Here is an 18,709-nt window from a genome sequence, read left to right as displayed (position 1 = left end):
TATATACAATGGAATATTACTAAGCCATAAAGAATGATAAAATTATGGCATTTGCAGGCAAATGGATGAAATTGGAGAATATCATGCTAAGTGAGATAAGTCAATCTCAAAAAACCAAAGGATGAATGATATCGCTGATAAGTGGATAATGACACATAATGGGGGGTGGGAGGGGTTAGTGTTAGGGTTAGAGTTAGGGTTAGGGAGGGGGGCAAGAATGGAGGAAGGAAGGACTGTACAGAGGGAAAAGAGGGGTGGGAGGGGTGGGGGGGAAGGGAAAAAATAACAGAATAAATCAAACAACATTACCCTATGTAAATTTATGATTACACAAATGGTATGCTTTGATTCCATGTACAAACAGAGAAACAACATGTATCCCATTTGTTTACAATAAAAGATAAATAAATAAACAAAAGGCATTTGTATTTTCTAGGAATTTTAAATTGACATCTTTTAAAAATAGTCATTTTCTTATTTATTTTGGGGGGTTTTTATTTCTCATTTCGCAAGAATTTTTCACATACAGAGAAAAATTAACATTTTTTCTTTGATATGAGTTACAAATATTCTTTCCAGCTTGTTATTTGTATTTTGTCTGTGGTGACTCACAGAATGCCAAAGTAATTCTTTATGTTCTTTATTTATATTTTCTTTAGTGCCTTCTAAATTTTGTGGTATAGTTTGCCTTTCCCCACTTCAAGTTCCATGGTTGCTTCACATAATATTATTGCTAATAATATTTTCTTTTTTTTGTAAATATTGAGTACATTTGGAACTTGTCCTAACATAACCTATTTAGTATGCTTTCTACTTTATAATATTAAGATGATCACCTCATTGTCCCAGTTCCATTCATTGAATAACCCATTGTTTATTTACTATGTTGACATGCAATCTTTGTTATGTACTAAATTATCATTCATGTCTAACTTGGAGTTTTCTCTATACATGGTGTCGTGTCAGTACTACACTGTCGTACTTATTCAGAACTTTATGCAATGTTTTCATTGCCTTCGTTACTCATCTTTTTTAGAAGTAGTTGGGGTTCATTTTCTGTTATTTCCTTTAACTGTTAGTTTCACCTTGAAATCCTTGTTGATTGTTTTTACATATTTGTTGCCACCCACCTGTCTCAACTATCTCCTTGTCTGAATCAGTGTTTCAGTTGTTGTCTGGGGTGTCCAGGAGTCCCATGGCATCCCCTGCCATTCTCTCTACACCTGTTCCCCTTGGTCCTCAGGCCACTCTTCTTTGCAACCATGTTAACAAGATCAGTAATGACTCCACCTTGCTTAGTCAAAGGTCACCTTCTCAACCTCTCAGGTGATCCTGGACACTGATTCTGGAACTCCACATTCTTCAGTCCTCCTTCCCCAACAGCTGTTGCTTTTCAGTCAATTTCACTGAATCTGACTTCTCTCAGGACCTCTCACAAACGGACACTCCAAAGGTGGACACTGAGCACAAGCTCCAAAAGGCCGTGGTCTTGGTGGTGGTTGTTTACATTGAATCCCCAACATGTGAAACAATATTGAGTTCACAGTAGGTCCTTATTAAATAATTGCTGACTGGACACATAGATGAACTTTTCTAAAAGTTTTAATTATTTCCTAATTCAATGAAAAGCTTAAAAATGACAGTTTAATTTGGCTGTATCATGAGGCTCAAGAGGTAAGATGGAAAAGATTGAATATTTTATTGGTCAGGGTTCTCCAGAAACTCCTCCACAGTATTCTCTTTCTCTCTCTTTCTCCCTTTCTTCCTTTCTCCCTCTTTCATTACAAGGAATTATGATAAGCAGGCTAACTCCATTATGCATCTAGACATTCTCACAGACCTGCCACCTGTAGTTTAGAGAGCTGGGAAAGCTCGTGGGTCATGTACACTGAATCTAAAGGTTTGAGATTCAAAGGAACCAATGAAGTAAAACCCCACCTGAGGGCAGAAGATGGGATGTCTTAGCTCAAGTATTTAGAGCAAAAAACTGGGGAGAGCAAGTTCTACCTTTCTATGTCTTTACTTCTGTTTAGGAAGATTAATTGCGATCCAACCAATGGGGAGAGAGAGATCTACTTTACTGAGTCCACCCATTCAATTAATCTCATTCAGAAACACTAATGGACACATCTGAAATGATATTCAATTTGTTCATCCTGTGGCCCACACAAGTATAAACTTTTTCAGAGAGCAAGTAAGTGTCTGAACTTTTCAAAAAGAGAACTGAAAGCATGTTTGTTTGTTTGTTTGGTTGGTTCTGGGGATTGAACCCAGGGGCATTTTATCACTGAGCTGCATCTTCAGTCTTTTTTATTTTTTATTTTGAGATAGGGTTTCACTAAGTTATTGTGAGTCTTGCTAAATTATGAGGCTAACCTCAAACTTGGTATCTTCCTGCCTCAACCTCCTGAGTCACTGGGATTACAGGCATTTGCCACCAGATCCTACTGACAACTTTATTTTTACTTAAGTAAAATTAAGTCATTCATAGGGGCTGGGGATGTGATTCAGGGATAGAGTACTTGCCTAGCATGCACAAGCCCTGAGTTTGAGCCTCAGCACCACAAAGAAGGAAACAACCAAACAAAGTCACTAATAAAAAGTGTGCAGGAATAAAAAAAAAAATGAATTAGTACATAATGAAATAAGATCAACTTGGCATTTTTCACATCATAGCTCTTAGAAATTTCTGAAAACAAAAACAAGTGCTTTGATATATTCAAACATAAGGATTAGATGTGACAATATAACTCATAATTTCTTGAGTAACCAAGGACTTTCTTCTTTGGATTAAACTCTGATGTACATGTTTTCAGATTACAGATTCTAAGAAGTGAAAGATTTTGAGATAGAAATTTAGGATAGAGATAGACCAAATCTTAATGGAAACACCCATGAGCCATTGAGGTGCAGAAAGCAGAGTTGTAAATCTTGAGCAACCTGCCCTTGACCGGTTCCTTTATAAAATGAAGGAAATACACAAGTGCAGGGAAAACTGGTGCAAATGATGCAGCTCCACCCTGGCCCCACCTCCAGTCTGGCCCCCTACTACAGCTGCTCTATAAATATTGGACCCCCCAAACCAAGAAAGGGCTTCTCACTCCTGAAAACCCACATTCTCCTGTGAATGTGCACCTGCTTCCTAAATAAACCTCTGTCTATGCCTGTGTCTCTGGCTCATGCTGAAATGTTATTCCCTCATGTATGCCAAGAACCCTGCTGATCCTGAGTTGAATTCCTCTTGGTCCAGGAACTCCTCAGACCCTTCTCTGAAAACATCTCTTCTGCCATGACAATTTCATTCTTAGATTGCTAAATGAATTTCTGCACTCAAGTTTCATTCCAGTGTATTAATTTTAATAATTATTTGCTAATTAGGAAGTTTTATATATCTACAAAAGCTTGAAAAGCTTACCCTATTTAGATTCCTTCCCATATTCCTGCCCCAGCCCTCTCAAATCTACAACTTCAGTAGATTCAGTAATTGGCTTTGTAGATGTTGCTGAAAAATGAACACAAAACCAAGGTGGCAGTTTCTCGGGCAGGATTCCAGAACCAGTCAACCCATGGTCATGTCCCCTGTCTCATAAGTCAGACCCACTGAGGACTAAGACCATGGGGACAGAGAAGGTGACAGGACATAGTTGTCAGGAGTGAGGGGTCTGGACATGAAAAGGCCTGGAAATAGCAACAGTGTAACCACAGGGACCTGGACAAGTGAGAGAGTTTGGTTCTGGGAAGAATCAGTGCCAGGGTCTGTCCTGTGTGACTGCTGAGATCACATCCCTTATACCCTGAGGTTCAAGCTGAATACACTTGGTGTTTATTGTTCACCCCTTTGTACCAAATATGTCAACCTCAGTGTGAAAAATAACACCAGCTGCTACAATTTCCATCTCTTATGTATTTATTGAACACCCACTGTGGGCCCTTGACCAGTTTCTGTGCACACAGAACTCAGTGACTCCGTATCTTGTTTAGGAGCTCACAGCCAGTGTCCTGAGACAGAATGCAGAGGAAGCTCAGTACTTGTCAGGCAGCCCCTCAGGTCGGTATTGATTGGGGTCTTCTCCCCTCCTGCCTGATCTATTGGCTTCCTGGTCAGCCTCAGAGTCCTCGTGTCCATGGCCTAAGAGTTGCTGAAGACCCTCTCTGGCATCACTGAAATCAAGGAAGGCAGCAAGGAGGTGAGTCAGCAGGCTGATGAGCCTCAGTCTACCCTGCCAGTTCTCTCCCATCAGGGGATGCTCTGAGAGGAGCCCAGGAAGATCTAGGAAGAGGGCCTGAGATACCACCCTTGACTGGCACAGCCCCACTCAGCCTGGCCGTTTACCCTGGAACTGGATGAATAGCACCAGGGAGGGAGGCTTAGGGACCACTCTGTGGCCCTCCTTTTGTCTGTTTAGGAGTTGGTCCACATCAGCCATCTCTTGCTCTGTCAGTGACCCAGGCCCTGCACTGGGCATGGATAGACAGGTGGGCAGAATGGGCAGGAGGAAGACTCAAGCCTGACAGAAAGCTGTTGCAGGGCTCATTCCCTCCTGACCCCCAAGGCAGCCAAGCTCTGCTCACCCAGGCCTGGCATCCCCAGGAACCTGCCCTACCTGATCACTTCAGCAGCCCAGGCACCCCCAGGTCCCCTCTGGGCAGCATCATAGTTTCCCCGAGCATGGAAGTATTTGTCGGCACCTATGTAATTGGCTTCTTTCATATCAGTGTAGGCTGTCCACATGTCCCAAGTTCCTGAATTGGGAAAGAAAAGACAAAATGGAATCAAATAAACACAAAGATTGTGACATCACCTTCAGGAGGCATCAAGGAATAAAAATATTCAAGATTTCATTCTTTTTGCCCCCTTAGATCCCATAGGTTGAGTGGAAGAGTCTCTAATCCCAGCTGGTTTCTGCCAGTATCTCTAGTGAGAGGCCTTAGGGGCCACACCTGTTTGTCTTTGCTAGTCCACTGTGCTGGGGTGAAGTACGCCTTACCGGGAGCTGTGATGTTTAAAAGACAGAAGGGAGATGTCAGTTTAGAACTGGATTCCTTGGCTTCAGCACTGTTGAACATTTGGGCCAGGTGGTTCTCTCTCGTTCAGGGCTGCCCTGAGCAATGGAGGATATTGACCAGCACCCCAGATCTGCCACTACCTGTTGGCAGCAAATTCCCCCAGGGGGACAACCAAATACTTTTCCACACATTGGAAATGTCCTCTGAACCAGCACACTGCCCCAGGTCCAGAACCAGCATTCCACAAGGAAGGTACATGTGATTAGAAATTGCAGTGAGTGAGGAGGCGACCAGGAAGGCAGAGGCTGAGTGGGTTGCACACATGGAGCCCTCCTGCCCTGACTCCTCAGGAAAATGTCTTCTGAACACTGAGTGCACTGCATGGTGACGTGAGTGCCTCTGGTCTGGCTCCATAACCTCCACTGAGGCTGTGGTGGTTTGAGGAAAACTAGAGCAACGGTTCTCAGCCAGGTTTGCCTTCTCTGATCCCCTGGGAGACACTGAAAGTCTGATGCCTGGGCCACAACCCTGCCCAATTCTTTAGGCTGCATGAGGAAGAAGAAGGTCCAGGCATGTGCAGTGGTTAAAACCCCAGGTGGTTTCATGAGGACCTGTCATTGTTAACAATGGACCTGAAGAAGTGGTGAGCAGACACATCAACTTGGCAAGACTGGCTTCACGTACAGCTGATTGGAAACCTCTGCACTGCCACCTGCTTTTTCAGTTCCTTTAAAGAGATGCTCCTCAGTAAATCTCATGCACCCTGCCACACAGGGTAGCACATCTGGAGACAGTGGCTCCAGTCCTTCAGAGTGCTCCAAGTGAACCCTAGAGGCCACGTCTCCACCAGCCTTACCTTGAACAGCTTCTTTAATGAATGAAAAGAATTCACCACTGACTCCCAGGACCAAAGAGCAAAAAAACAGGCCTGTGAGAAGCTTCATGGTGCTGAAATGAAAGAAGAGGCATAAGGAGACATGGATGAGACTGGCACCTGTCCCTTTCACATTTATAGTCCTTAGCCTGGTTGTTCATTTCTACTGGTTCTCATTATACTCCCAGGAGTTCCCCTAGGAAACCTAGTAGTAGGAACTCACTGAGAGCCACAAGCCCTCAATGTGACTCCATCACCCCTGAAGCAAGGTGTCACCAATGTAGGATTTGGAGATGGGACCAGATTGCCACTCTCCAGGAGGTTATAATGCATTCTCCATATGTCCCCTAAAACCAGCACAGACAACATGAGAAAAATATATACAGGATCATTTCTTTTAAAGGAAATCCCATTCTTGATGGGAAAGAGAAAACAGATTTTAAAAACCACTGCTTACAGTAGTCAATCACCTGATGTCTGGTTGAGCAGAACTGCTGGTCCGTGAGTGGGACCAGGGGGAGAAGGCTGGTATTTATCCTGAGCCTTTCCCACTGGGGTCACGGACAGAGAAAAAGAGCCAGACTTGGTTCCTGGAAAGTTCCTCCAGGTCATTTCCTGAAAAAATCTTCAATAGGAATCTTACTGGAATCCAGGAGTTCTTCATCCACAGGTCATTTTCCCCAGTTGTGCAATTGGAAGACACAATACACCTTTGCTCTGCATTTGGCAGCTCTGTCTCAGTCAGCTATTTCGCTGCTGCCCGGAAAAGGATCTGACCAGCACAATTACAAAGGAGAAAAGTATTTGAGGGCTCAATGTTTCAGAAGACTTAGTCTGTAGTAGGTCGGCTCCATTCATTGGGCTCAAGACACGGCAGAACATCATGGCAGAAGAGTGTGACAGAGGGAAACAACTCACACATGGTGATCAGGAAGCAGAAAGAGACTCCACTCTCCAGAGACAAAATATATACCCAATAGCCATACCCAGTTCCCACCTCCTCCAGCCACACCCTACCACTTCAATTAATCCCATCTGGGATAATTCACTGGTTGGGTTAAGACTCTTAGAACCCAATCATTTCTCCTCTGAACCTTCCTGCATTGTCTCACATGGGAGCTTTTGGGGGACACCTCACATCCAAACCATAACATGCTCCTTGAGTCACATGAAGAGTTCATCTCTGAGTTCTAGGAGAGTGGAGGCAATGCAAAGGAGGCCATGGAGGGGCAGGGAAAGAGCAGCAGCCATGATCTTGCTTTCCAAGTCAGTGCCTCAGGATGAGGCCTGCTGGACTGAAGGGCAATTGCATCAACAGTTAAGTCTTGCTGAGTTCCTTTCTAAAGCCTTTGAGCCTCGAAACAGGCAGGCTGGCCCCACACATCTCTGGGGTATCTAAGACCTTACCTTTAATGCATAAGAAACTCCTACTCAGCTATTTTAGCCAATTAAAAGTGTATTTGCTAAGATGGTCCTTGAGTGAGCCAATTAGTAAGGGGATTTTGTAAAGGCCCCATCTCATCCTAGAGACCCACAGACTGGGTGGAAAGCTTTTGGGTGTAAGGAAGTACAGTGTAGTTTAAGAAGCTTGTAAGAAAGCCCAAGGGGTACCATTTGTTATAGGAAGAAACAGCCCAATTTTGGAAGGGTTAAGCACCCAGGCAGGTGAAAGCTGCAAAGAGCTCCTAAGCTCTCTTCCCCTGTGGGCAGGATGGGGTGGGCTGTCACTGTCTGGCCTCTTTCACGGTGAATCTCTACCAGGGAAGCCCAGCTCTGTAGGAACAGGTGCTGGAAATGAGGTCCAGGGCTCACACCAGAGCCCAGCAGGGCTAAGGCTTGTATGTATGTGAACAGAGTCATCAACCCCTCATTATTTATCTTCACTGAAAACATTCTAGAAAGAATTCTAAACATTGTAGTTCAGCCTACAGAAGGGGATATCATTGCAAAAGTATCTACAGGCAAGTTGAAGGAAAGGTTGAATCTCCCCCTGGAAGCAAATGAAGTTTATTTTTCCACCTTCCTTTGCTGGATGCTATTTGGACCAGCAAGGGCTACTCATTCACTCAAACCTCCTGCTTCTTCAGTCATCTGTTACACTCTTGTTCTGCTTGTAACAAGGATCATAGACTCTCAGACTCTTTTTTTTTTTTTCAAATTCATTTGTGTGTTGTAGTTACACATAATATTTGGATTCATTTTGACATAATCATACATGAATGGAATTTTATTTGCTCCATTTCAGTCCCTGTGCCTCCTTTTTCCTTCCCTTTTCTCTCACCTTCTCCCCTTCCTCTACTCCATTGATTTTTCTTCTATTTATTTATTTTAAATTGGTGCTTTATAGATACCCATAAAGGTGGAAGTCACTGTGGGTATATTTACATGTACATAACGTAATTTTGTCAAATTCATTCCACATTTCCTCCCCTTTCATGTTCCTCTTCCCTCCTCCTCAATCTCCCTCCTCACCCCTCTGACCTTGCCTCTACCATCCTGAGCTCTGATGTCCCAGTTTGTTTGCCTTAACTTGCTCTAGCATCTTTGATTTTCTGAGTCTGTCTTATTTCACTACACATGATGGCCTCCAGGTCCATTCAAATGCCATATTCTCATTCTCCTTTATGGTTGAGTAAAACTCCATTGTGTTTATGTACCACATGTTCTTAATCCTGTCAAATACTCACTTCTTAATTGAATAATATATCTAGTACATGAGAAAAGAAAGATACGTCAAGATTTTCTTTTTCCCAACACCTTATATGTATCAAAATTTAAGGACCTAATTGACAGTCATACCTATTTGACCCTGGAAATTCTACCCTGGGCCAGGTTAGTGCATGCCTGTAATCCCATTGACATGGGAGGCCGAGTCAGGAGGATTGCAAGTTCCAAGTCAACCTCAGCAACAGTGAGTGCCTAAGCAATTTAGGAAGATCTTGTCTCAAAATAATAAATAAAAAAGGATAAGAATGTGGTTCAGAGGTAAAGCATCCCTGATTGCAATCCCCAGTACCAAAAGAAAAAAGAAAGAAAGAAAGAAAATTCTGCTCAAAGTTGTGAACAATGGTCCAAAGAGCTAGATGATGCTGTTTTTGGAAAACACATATAAAATGGACATCTGTTTGTGATGACTTTACTTTCAATTAACCAGGTTCTGACAATGCAAGATTGTGTTAGCGATTACATATTTGAGTGAATTGTAATCTTTATGTATTAATCACACCAGAAGCATCCGGTAGGTAGTTGTGTGTGTGTGTGTGTGTGTGTGTGTGTGTGTGTGTATGTGTGTGTGTGTGATTGTGGTGCTAGGGATGAAACACAGGACCTCATGCATGCTAGGTAAACAATCTACCACTGAGCTACATCCCAAGACCTGATAGGTGTTTTCAAAAAACAAATTCCTGGGCCAGAATCTTGGAGGTGCTAGTCAGTAACTTTGAATGGCCTTCAATACTATCTGTGTTTGAAATTTTCCATTTTATGAATAGCCTGTACAGAAAAGATTGGTACCAGGGGAAAGAGGGTGATAGAGAATTTGGCAGGGACTCAAAAGAGCACAAGTCAAGAGGCTCTGTAGGAGTGGGGGAGGTAAAGAATGGGAAAATGGCAGTGAGAGCAAAAGGGACATAGATCCATAGATCCTTCCTTCCCACATTTTACAGGAGGGGCACCCCATGGATGAAGATGAGCACATTTGGGATCCACATAGATAGGGAGGTGTTAGGTTGTTGCACTGGTGGATGAAGTAGGCAGTCCAAAACTTTCTGGCTATACCTCACCAACAGCAATAGGGGAAGTGAGGGCAGAGTGCAGGAAGGAAGCAGATTGACCCAAAGAGAAACTAATTTTGTGCAGTGAAAGCAGGTTAGGCTGGGAGAGAGCAAGGGAACAGTGGCTTAGCACACAGGCCCCCAACAGCAGATCAGAGTCATTTCTGATGCATAAGTGCTGAGTGTGGTGTGCTGTGCTATAGAGAGCTGATACTTAGGAGCCAGCAGAAGGACCTCCCCAGAAGCCCATGTGGACTCACAGTGAAGTCATAGGGATGTCTTCTCAATCTTCTCCAAATGGGGCTGAATCTACGATCCCCAAAGGTTCTGGACAGAGGAAATGCACAGGGAAGTGGATATGTAAAACCTGGTGAGGGAAGGTAGATAAGAGCTAAGCTTCTGACCTGTGTGGAACAGGAAGCATCTATAAATAGGAAGTTTGCTTTTAGAGGTGACACACTGCCTGCATACATGGATGCAGTAGATCTCCTAGGCCAGGTCTGCTTTTTGAGGCCTAGAAAGAGGAGGCAAGTCTCCCCTGAAAAAGGGGTTCTCTGTTTATCTGTGATCTCCTTGAGTCACAAACATCTTGTTCCATCTGTCATATATGAACATTCCCAGGAATGACTCTCTGTTACTGGTAAAGATGAAGCAGCCAGGCATGGTGGCACATGCTTGTAATCACTAGACCCAGGAGGCTGGAGCAGGAGCATCACAAGTAAGAGGCCAACCTAGGCAACTCAATGAGACCCTATCTCAAAATAAAATGGTCTAGTGGTGTAATTCAGAATCAGAATGCCCTTGGATTCGATCCCCACTAATAAAATCAAACAATAAAAATAAAGGGGAATATACATCCAAACGCTTTCTGAAGGGAGACCTCAGGGAATACAAGTGACTCACTGCAGGACCAGCACCCAGGACTCATTTAGCCCATCGACCAGAGCTCTTCCTACATTAGCTCCCTGCCTCCAGAACTTCCCTAAGTTCCTTTCTCAAGATTTATAAACTCCATGGCACCATGAGGGGTGAATTGTGATAATTCCAATTTGGGTGGCTTGGTTTGGAGGAATGCCAGAGGTCACAGCAATCTCAGCTTCTGGCAGCCAAAACCTGGACATTGTCCCCTTGCTGTCTTGTCATGCTTGTAACAGAATGTTCCATTGCAAAACATCGCAATGCCTTTCCAGTAGAGGCTGTGACAATGGGTTCCCAGCAAGATCTTCAAGTCCAGGCGTCTGGGCTTGGAAGCAGTTTGACATTTAAGAACCAAAATGGGCTCAGATAGACCAGTTGTGACTTCTACTCTGCCAGGTACTGACATTGTGGGGGAGCATTCCATGGCATGAAGAAGTGCAGATAATGTCTGACACGAAAAGGTCAGACATCACAGAATGTGGTCCCATTTTTTGATCAAAGGCATGATTCTTTAGTGAAAGGTCACCTAGGAAGTTGGTCATCAAATGGTGTCTATGTTTCTAGGTAGTGGGAAGTGCTTATGTTACTCTAGGTCTTCAGAATTTCACAGGTTCACTTACAGTCATGCATCATTTTAAGGCAGGGATATGTTCTGACTGATGCATAAGGCAATCACCCTGTTGTACGGACATCTTTGAGGGTCCTTACACAAACCCAGATGTTAATGTTCAGTTAGTCCATGGTGGCTTCTTGATTCCATCAGGAGACACAGTGGATATAAGATGCATGAGACTGCTGCTAGCAGCACAGGGCATACTGCTCTATAGCAAGGCTTTCTTTTACTAAGTAGAAATCCTGCACTATGAAATACCAACAAAACTGACAGTACAGCCAGGCTTGGTGGCACATGCCTGTAATCTCAGGAACTCAAGAGGCTGAGGCAGAAGGATCACAAGTTTGAGGCCAGCATTAGCAACTGAGCAAGGTCCTAAGAAACTCCATGAGACCATGTCTCAAAATTTAAAAAATAAAACATCCGGTGATGTAGCTCAGTGGTAAATTGCCTCCGGGTTCAAGTTCTATCCTCAGTATTATCCCCAGAAAATATCATATAGTAAATACATAAATCAGTAACATAGTCATTTATTATCATCGTCTAGTACTGTATCCATACAGAACTTTAGGGACATACTTGTATGTAACTGGCAGTGCCGTAGGTGTGCTTGCATCAGCATTACCACAAACATGTGACTAGTAACCTGGAGTACAGTGTTACAGTGGCTATGGCATTGCTAGGTGATAAGAGTTTTGCAGTTCTATTACAATTTTAAAAGCATCATTGTAATATCATTTACTCTGATCATGACTATATCTGTTTTTTTGTGAACCAGTTATTGAGTACCTTGTATGGAACATCCATTCCCTACATGTTGGGCATACATTTGGCATCAAATTCAGGCTGTGGCTTCATGAAAATTAGACTTCTAATTCTGAGATAATGATCATAAGAGAAGTCTCACACTTATTTGATGATAAAATCTATAAGATTGCAATCAATAAACAGGAAAGATTATGTGTACAAAAAGTTGTTTAAAGAACAGAGAAAGCAAGGTGTCACAACAGATCCTATGTTTGTTTTTCTCACACAAGAACAACAGTCATCAGCTGCTCACATCATTCTGTCACAGGATAGCAGGGAACTTTAACTCTAAACTTTGCTCTTTTGTTCCAGTGAAATAAAATTTAAAGTCAGACACCAAATGTCATGCAGAAGAACATTACTATAGGTGAAAGTGAGTTGAAAATAAAGTAAAAGAAAAGTAAGGCTTCAGCATAAAGCACTTTCAAGGGACAGAGTTCCATCTCCAAGCAGAGAATGATGAAGGAGACAATGCTGTCCCCCATTTTATTACTGACTGATGTTCACCAAGAGAACTGGGGACCACCGTCTGTACTTTTTGCCTATCAGTGTTTGACTCCTCCTGTATGTGGGGAGAGGAGTTTTTTACCTTAGTTGGTCCTCTCAGGAACTGTCATGGTGGCCATTCTATTCAGGGGGCTTCATCTGCAAGTCAATTCCATGTTAATATGGGCACTGGGGTTAAATTCTGGTCAGAAGTTACTTCAGTACACCTGCACTACTAAAGCAGTCATTCTTCCAAGATAATTGGAGACACAGATAGCAATAATTCCTAGCATTACATCAACATCAATGGACTCAGTCAAGAGGTAGTGCCATTAGTCCTATTCTCTTGACACGATTTCCAACTAGCTCCCTTGTTTTTGTTTATTTTCTACAAATTAACTACCAACTTTTACTTTCTCATCTACTTTGGAAGTAGTTTAAAGAAGGACCCTAAAGTAACTAAAGAACACTGAGACCTTGCCTGCATTTCACTGCTCATTGTTAGCTACTACCTAACATGCTTGTCCCCTTCCTGTCCCCCTTAAAATAAATGAAAATGGTTCAACTCTCTACAGAGTCCTGCCCCAGGACTCGCTGCCACCCTGTTGGTGCCCTGAGGAATGCTGCAGTTGGCCGCACAGGAAGACCTCCTTCTTGTTCCTCTTCCTAACAAGATAATTGTCAGGAATATAAGGGGACTTGATTAAGGACATGGATCCTAATTTTGTCGTACTGTATCCCTTCTTCTGAAGCTCCCACCCCTCATGGGGAGCACATTCCTCTTGGTGAGTTTCCATGTTGTGAAGGCCAGGCTCCAGCAGACCCTGAATGTTAGCACAAAAGTACTGGACCAGAGGCAAAATTCATGGATCAGTCAAACCTTGTATTCAGAAACCAACTCATTCCTCCAATGGACTCACTTTCCTGGTGGAAAATGAGTCGTCATTCTAAGGGGGCGTCTATGCTTATATAGGCTATACAAAGAGGTGACTTAATTGATGAGCTTGTCAGTTTGGAGAAGTTAGGAATTTGGGGTCTGTTTCATTGGGTGAGATGGTGGGTGTCTAGGGTCAATGATCAGTTTAGGCACTCAGGAAACAGGTTTGTGAGAATTTGAAAATTTGATTTTCTGGGCAATATTTTTGCTTGCAGAAGAATGGAGGGTCTGGGGTCAGTATACAGTGCTTATCTCTTTCCCTTCTGGGTTCCATTGTACTGTCACTGGGAAAGGATTTATTTGGGGAAGGATCAATGCTTTGGCTTCTTTTCTAGGGATTGTTCTGTTGCTGGGAAAGAATGCACTGGGAAAGGATCAATGTCATCAATGTGCTGCTTTCCCCTTCACTCCCTCTTCCCAGGCCACACTATTTTGGGGATTGTCCTTTTCCATATCCAACATCCAGACTCTGAATGGGGTATATGAATTGGACGGTAAGGTCTTTTGCTACTTTCTCCTGGGAAGGGGTGACATGGGGGGTGGTCTGCTTTCAGTGCCTGGAAGTGAACATGGGAATCATGCAGAGGGGGATGTGTAGGAGAAGTTCTGAAGCATTTGGAGCAATGTCAATTCTCTTTATGTTGCTCCAGAAGATCAGGCAGTGAGTAGCTAGAGGGGGTGTGATCTGAGATGTTTCCTGACAGTTGTGGCTGAGTTGATCACTTTATTCAGAAACTGTAGAACTAAAAATAAGGAGAAGAAAAGATTTTATAATAGTATATGAAGATTAACTGGTGTGCTAGGTTAGGGAAACAATTGTAGCATATAAAATGAAAGCTAATGAGCTTACTAGTGTTAGGAGAATAATTTCAGCATGAAAGGTGAAGATTACCTAACTTGTTAATGTTAGGAATATTATTTTGGCATGTAAGATAGCTGAGGACTCTATTATTCTTATTTAAGGCCCAATCAGATTTTGGGTGTTCTTCCCATGATTTCAGGGGTCTGGTTCCTTTGGAGCATAGCAAGTATGATTAACCATGGAACCATATTTTCCTGATGGTTTAATTGTTTCCATCCTGCTCCACGAATTATGGAAATCAAGAACAGGGATACAATTAACAGTATAGTTATAGCTAGTAACCTAGTTATATGTAGCAAAGTACTTAAAATGGTTAAGGGAAGAAATTCCTTCAGCTAAACTGACCCAAATCTCTTCATTATCAAAAGTAGGTTCCAAAGAACCATTATGAAAAGAATCATGTCCCATTAGATGATTTCATACACTTTTCCATTGAATCTCAGTGTCATTGTGTGGAACTCTAGTAACACAAAAGTGGGTAATATTATAATGGCACTGGAGTCTCTGAGCCCACTGTAAATCTTGTACTTGTTCTAGTCATAGAATCTTTTAGTTGCCATACCTCACTCAGAATTTCCTGATCAATATGTACTTGAGTTTGCCATTTATCAGTATAATTCTTATGGAATTGCTGAAGGTAATGTGTTGTTTGGACTTCTTGGTGCAAGGCTACTGCTGCCGTGGAGGCAGAGGCAATGATGCCAGCCAAATAATAGCACCAGCTCTTAACCACCCAATAAATCATTTAGCCCAGTGCCTTAACTGTCTTAACAACTCTTTCATGAATGCTACTGAAGGTGTTTCTTGTCATGGTTCTTTCAATTTTACAGGAAGCCAGGTAGCTAGCTATTGGCCTTTTTTGTTTGTTTGTTTGTTTTTGTTTTTTTATTGTAAACAAATGGGATACATGTTGTTTCTCTGTTTGTACATGGCGTAAAGGCATACCATTTGTGTAATCATAAATTTACATAGGGTAATGTTGTTTGATTCATTCTGTTATTTTTTCCCTTCCCTCCCACCCCTCCCACCCCTCTTTTCCCTCTGTACAGTCATTCCTTCCTCCATTCTTGTCCCCCACCCTAACCCTAACTCTAACCCTAACACTAACCCTTCCCACCCCCCATTATGTGTCATTATCCACTTATCAGCAATATCATTCATCCTTTGGTTTTTTGAGATTGGCTTATCTCACTTAGCATGATATTCTCCAATTGCATCCATTTGCCTGCAAATGCCATAATTTTATCATTCTTTATGGCTGAATAATATTCCATTGTATATATATATACCACTGTTTCTTTATCCATTCATCAATTGAAGGACATCTAGGTTGGTTCCACAATCTGGCTATTGTGAACAGAGCAGCTATGAACATTGATGTGGCTGTATCTCTGTAATATGCTGATTTTAAGTCCTTTGGGTATAGGCCAAGGAATGGGATAGCTGGGTCAAATGGTGGGTCCATTCCAAGTTTTCTAAGGAGTCTCCACACTGCTTTCCAGAGTGGCTGCATTAATTCGCAGTCCCACCAGCAATGTATGAGTGTACCTTCCTCCCCACATCCTCGCCAACACCTGTTGTTGTTTGTATTCTTGATATTTGCCATTCTAATTGGGGTGAGATGGAATCTTAGGGTGGTTTTGATTTGCATTTCTCTTATTACTAGAGACGTTGAACATTTTTCCATATGTTTGTTGATTGCTTGTAGATCTTCTTCTGTGAAGTGTCTATTCATTTCCTTAGCCCATTTGTCGATTGAATTATTTGCGTTCTTGGTGTAGAGTTTTTTGAGTTCTTTATAGATTCTGGAGATTAGTGCTCTATCTGAAGTATGATTGGCAAAGATTTTCTCCCACTCTGTAGGCTCTCTCTTCGCATTGCTGATAGTTTCCTTTGCTGAGAGAAAGTTTTTTAGTTTGAATCTATCCCAGTTATTGATTCTTGCTTTTATTTCTTGTGCTATGGGAGTCCTGTTGAGGAAGTCTGGTCCTAAGCCGACATGTTGAAGCTCTGGACCTACTTTTTCTTCTATAAGATGCAGGGTCTCTGGTCTGATTCCGAGATCCTTAATCCATTTTGAGTTGAGTTTCGTGCATGGTGAGAGATATGGGTTTAGTTTCATTCTGTTGCATATGGATTTCCAATTCTCCCAGCACCATTTGTTGAAGAGGCTATCTTTTCTCCATTGCATATTTTTGGCCCCTTTGTCTAGTATGAGAAAATTGTATTTATTTGGGTTTGTGTCTGTGTCCTCTATTCTGTACCATTGATCTACCTTTCTGTTTTGGTACCAATACCATGCTGTTTTTGTTACTATTGCTTTGTAGTAGAGTTGAAGATCTGGTATTGCGATACCCCCTGCTTCACTCTTTCTGCTAAGGATTGCTTTAGCTATTCTGGGTTTTTTATTCTTCCAGATGAATTTCATAATTGCTTGCTCTATTTCTGTAAGGTACATCATTGGGATTTTAATTGGAATTGCATTGAATCTGTATAGCACTTTTGGTAGTATAGCCATTTTGACAGTATTAATTCTTCCTATCCAAGAACATGGGAGATCTTTCCATCTTCTAAGGTTTTCTTTAATTTCTTTCTTTAGTGTTCTGTAGTTCTCATTGTAGAGGTCTTTCGCCTCTTTTGTGAGATTGATTCCCAAGTATTTTATTTTTTTTGATGCTATTGTGAATGGGGTAGTTTTCCTAATTTCTCTTTCTGAAGATTCATCACTTATGTATAAAAATGCCTTAGATTTTATGTGCATTGATCTTATATCCCGCTACTTTACTGAATTCACTTATGAGATCTAAAAGCTTTCTGGTGGAATTTCCTGGTTCCTCTAAGTATATAATCATATCATTAGCAAATAGGGATAGTTTGAGTTCTTCTTTTCCTATTCGTATCCCTTTAATTTCTTTGGTCTGTCTAATTGCTCTGGCTAGAGTTTCAAGGACGATATTGAAAAGAAGTGGTGAAAGAGGGCATCCCTGCCGTGTAAGAGTCTCTTTCTGTAAGGTGGGGAGGGAGGTGAGGGAAGTAATCAGTCTGGGGATTCAGCCGTGGCCCCCTGAATCATGGCTGGGGGTTCCCCTACCCTCACAGATCCTTGGGAGTGCCAGATGCTCAATGGCCACTTCCCAGGTATCATCAGACATTTAACTTAACTGCAGTGGAAGGGGAAGGATTTGGAGACAGGGAAGGGTCAATTTCACCTTACTCCCATTCCCAGCCAGGGAACAAAATGTTAGCACAAAATGACCAGGTCAGAGGCAAAATTCATGGATCAGTCAAAGCCTTTATTCAGGAACGAAATCATACCTGGGATGGACCCACTTTCATGGTGGAAAATAAGCCATCAGCCCAAGGGGAGGAGTTATGCTTATATAGATTACACTGAGAAGTGACTTATTTAGCTTGTCAGTGTGAAGCACTTAGTAAGAGGAGGTCTGTTTCATTGGGCTAGATGGGGGCGGGGGCGCTAGGGTCACTGGTCAGTTTAGGCACTCTGGAAACAGTTTTGTGAGAATTTGAAATTTTGTTTTTACTAGACAATATTTTTTACATGGAAAAGAATAAAGGTCTGGGGTCAGCATTCAGTGCTTATCTCTTTCCCTTCTGGGTCCCATTGTACTGTCACTGGGAAGGGATTTATTTGGGGAGGGATCAATACTTTGGCTTCCTTTCTATGGATTGTTCTGTCACTGGGAAAGGATCAATGCCATCAATGTGCTGCTTTCCTCTTCACTTCCTCTACCCAGGCCTAACTGTTTTGGGGTTTGTCATTTTTCATATCCAACACTGAGTCAGACCAGTACTTTGTCCTGCATCTCCTCTGCCAGAGGCTTCATGCCTCTGCAGCCTGCTGGACTTTCCCTGACCAAAAGAATCAGGGCAGAGGACATTGGGGAAATCAGTCACACAACATCAAGTGGGTTTCAGTCCCAGTCCACCAAGGGCAACAGCAAAGGCCACACAGGAGTCTGGAAACACTGCCATCACAGTACAAATGAGTTCTGCATTGTGTTTACACATATTTTGTTGAGTTTCTCATCAAACATTTGTAATAAAGAAGAGTAAATTATAGACACCTCAAAACCCAAAACTTCCTATGGAATTGTATAGAACCGATGAAACTAAGAACTCATTTGGGGATGAGAAATTTTTTTAATTCACTGTAATTGTTCCAAAGTTTTGTGTAAATTCTACTGACTAATAACCAGCACATCTTATGCACCATCATTAAACCCTCTGCATCAGTAGGTTATTCACATATAAATCTTTAAGAATATTTTACTCTTTTGAAAACATAAAAAAGGGTTTCAGCATGGACAAAATGTTGAGTCAAGAAAAGTGACTCCTGCCAAGCACAGGACTGTAATTCCAGCAGGTCTGTATGCTGAGTGATAGAATTGCAGGGGTGCCACAAGGAATCAAA

General features: G+C 42.3%; 1 protein-coding gene and 1 long non-coding RNA gene across 3 annotated transcripts; both read right to left on the bottom strand.

Annotated features, from left to right (window-relative positions):
- Positions 1 to 3,897: 3,897 nt before the first annotated feature.
- On the bottom strand, positions 3,898 to 6,411 carry LOC124958391 (serum amyloid A-1 protein-like). Of its 2 annotated transcripts, none has more exons than XM_047516359.1 (4): positions 6,352 to 6,411; positions 5,864 to 5,955; positions 4,605 to 4,743; positions 3,898 to 4,161 (listed from the first exon to the last, which is right to left on the bottom strand). In XM_047516359.1, exons 2-4 carry the CDS (start codon positions 5,949 to 5,951, stop codon positions 4,023 to 4,025), a joined length of 366 nt encoding a protein of 121 aa, XP_047372315.1. In that variant the 5' UTR covers positions 5,952 to 5,955; positions 6,352 to 6,411; the 3' UTR covers positions 3,898 to 4,022. The 2 variants fall into 2 exon arrangements, with proteins under 2 accessions (XP_047372315.1, XP_047372314.1); XM_047516358.1 differs by having other exon boundaries at positions 6,339 to 6,406.
- Positions 6,412 to 6,524: 113 nt separating this feature from the next.
- Positions 6,525 to 10,617, bottom strand: LOC124958392 (uncharacterized). Its single transcript, XR_007103884.1, has 3 exons — positions 10,558 to 10,617; positions 9,915 to 10,021; positions 6,525 to 6,653 (listed from the first exon to the last, which is right to left on the bottom strand). It is a non-coding gene; the product is annotated as an uncharacterized LOC124958392 (long non-coding RNA).
- Between the last annotated feature and the right edge of the window lie 8,092 nt (positions 10,618 to 18,709).

Source organism: Sciurus carolinensis, chromosome 11, assembly GCF_902686445.1.
Source record: "Sciurus carolinensis chromosome 11, mSciCar1.2, whole genome shotgun sequence".
NCBI lineage: Eukaryota > Metazoa > Chordata > Mammalia > Rodentia > Sciuridae > Sciurus > Sciurus carolinensis.
This window is presented reverse-complemented; position numbering and strand designations above follow the sequence as displayed.

Coding starts and splice junctions, on each gene's coding strand:
- LOC124958391 (XM_047516359.1), bottom strand. CDS start 5,951: ATGAAGCTTCTCACAGGCCTGTTTTTTTGCTCTTTGGTCCTGGGAGTC. Junction 4,744..5,863: donor CATTAAAGAAGCTGTTCAAG/GTAAGGCTGGTG, acceptor TTCCCAATTCAG/GAACTTGGGACATGTGGACA. Junction 4,162..4,604: donor TGGGCTGCTGAAGTGATCAG/GTAGGGCAGGTT, acceptor CCTTGATTTCAG/TGATGCCAGAGAGGGTCTTC.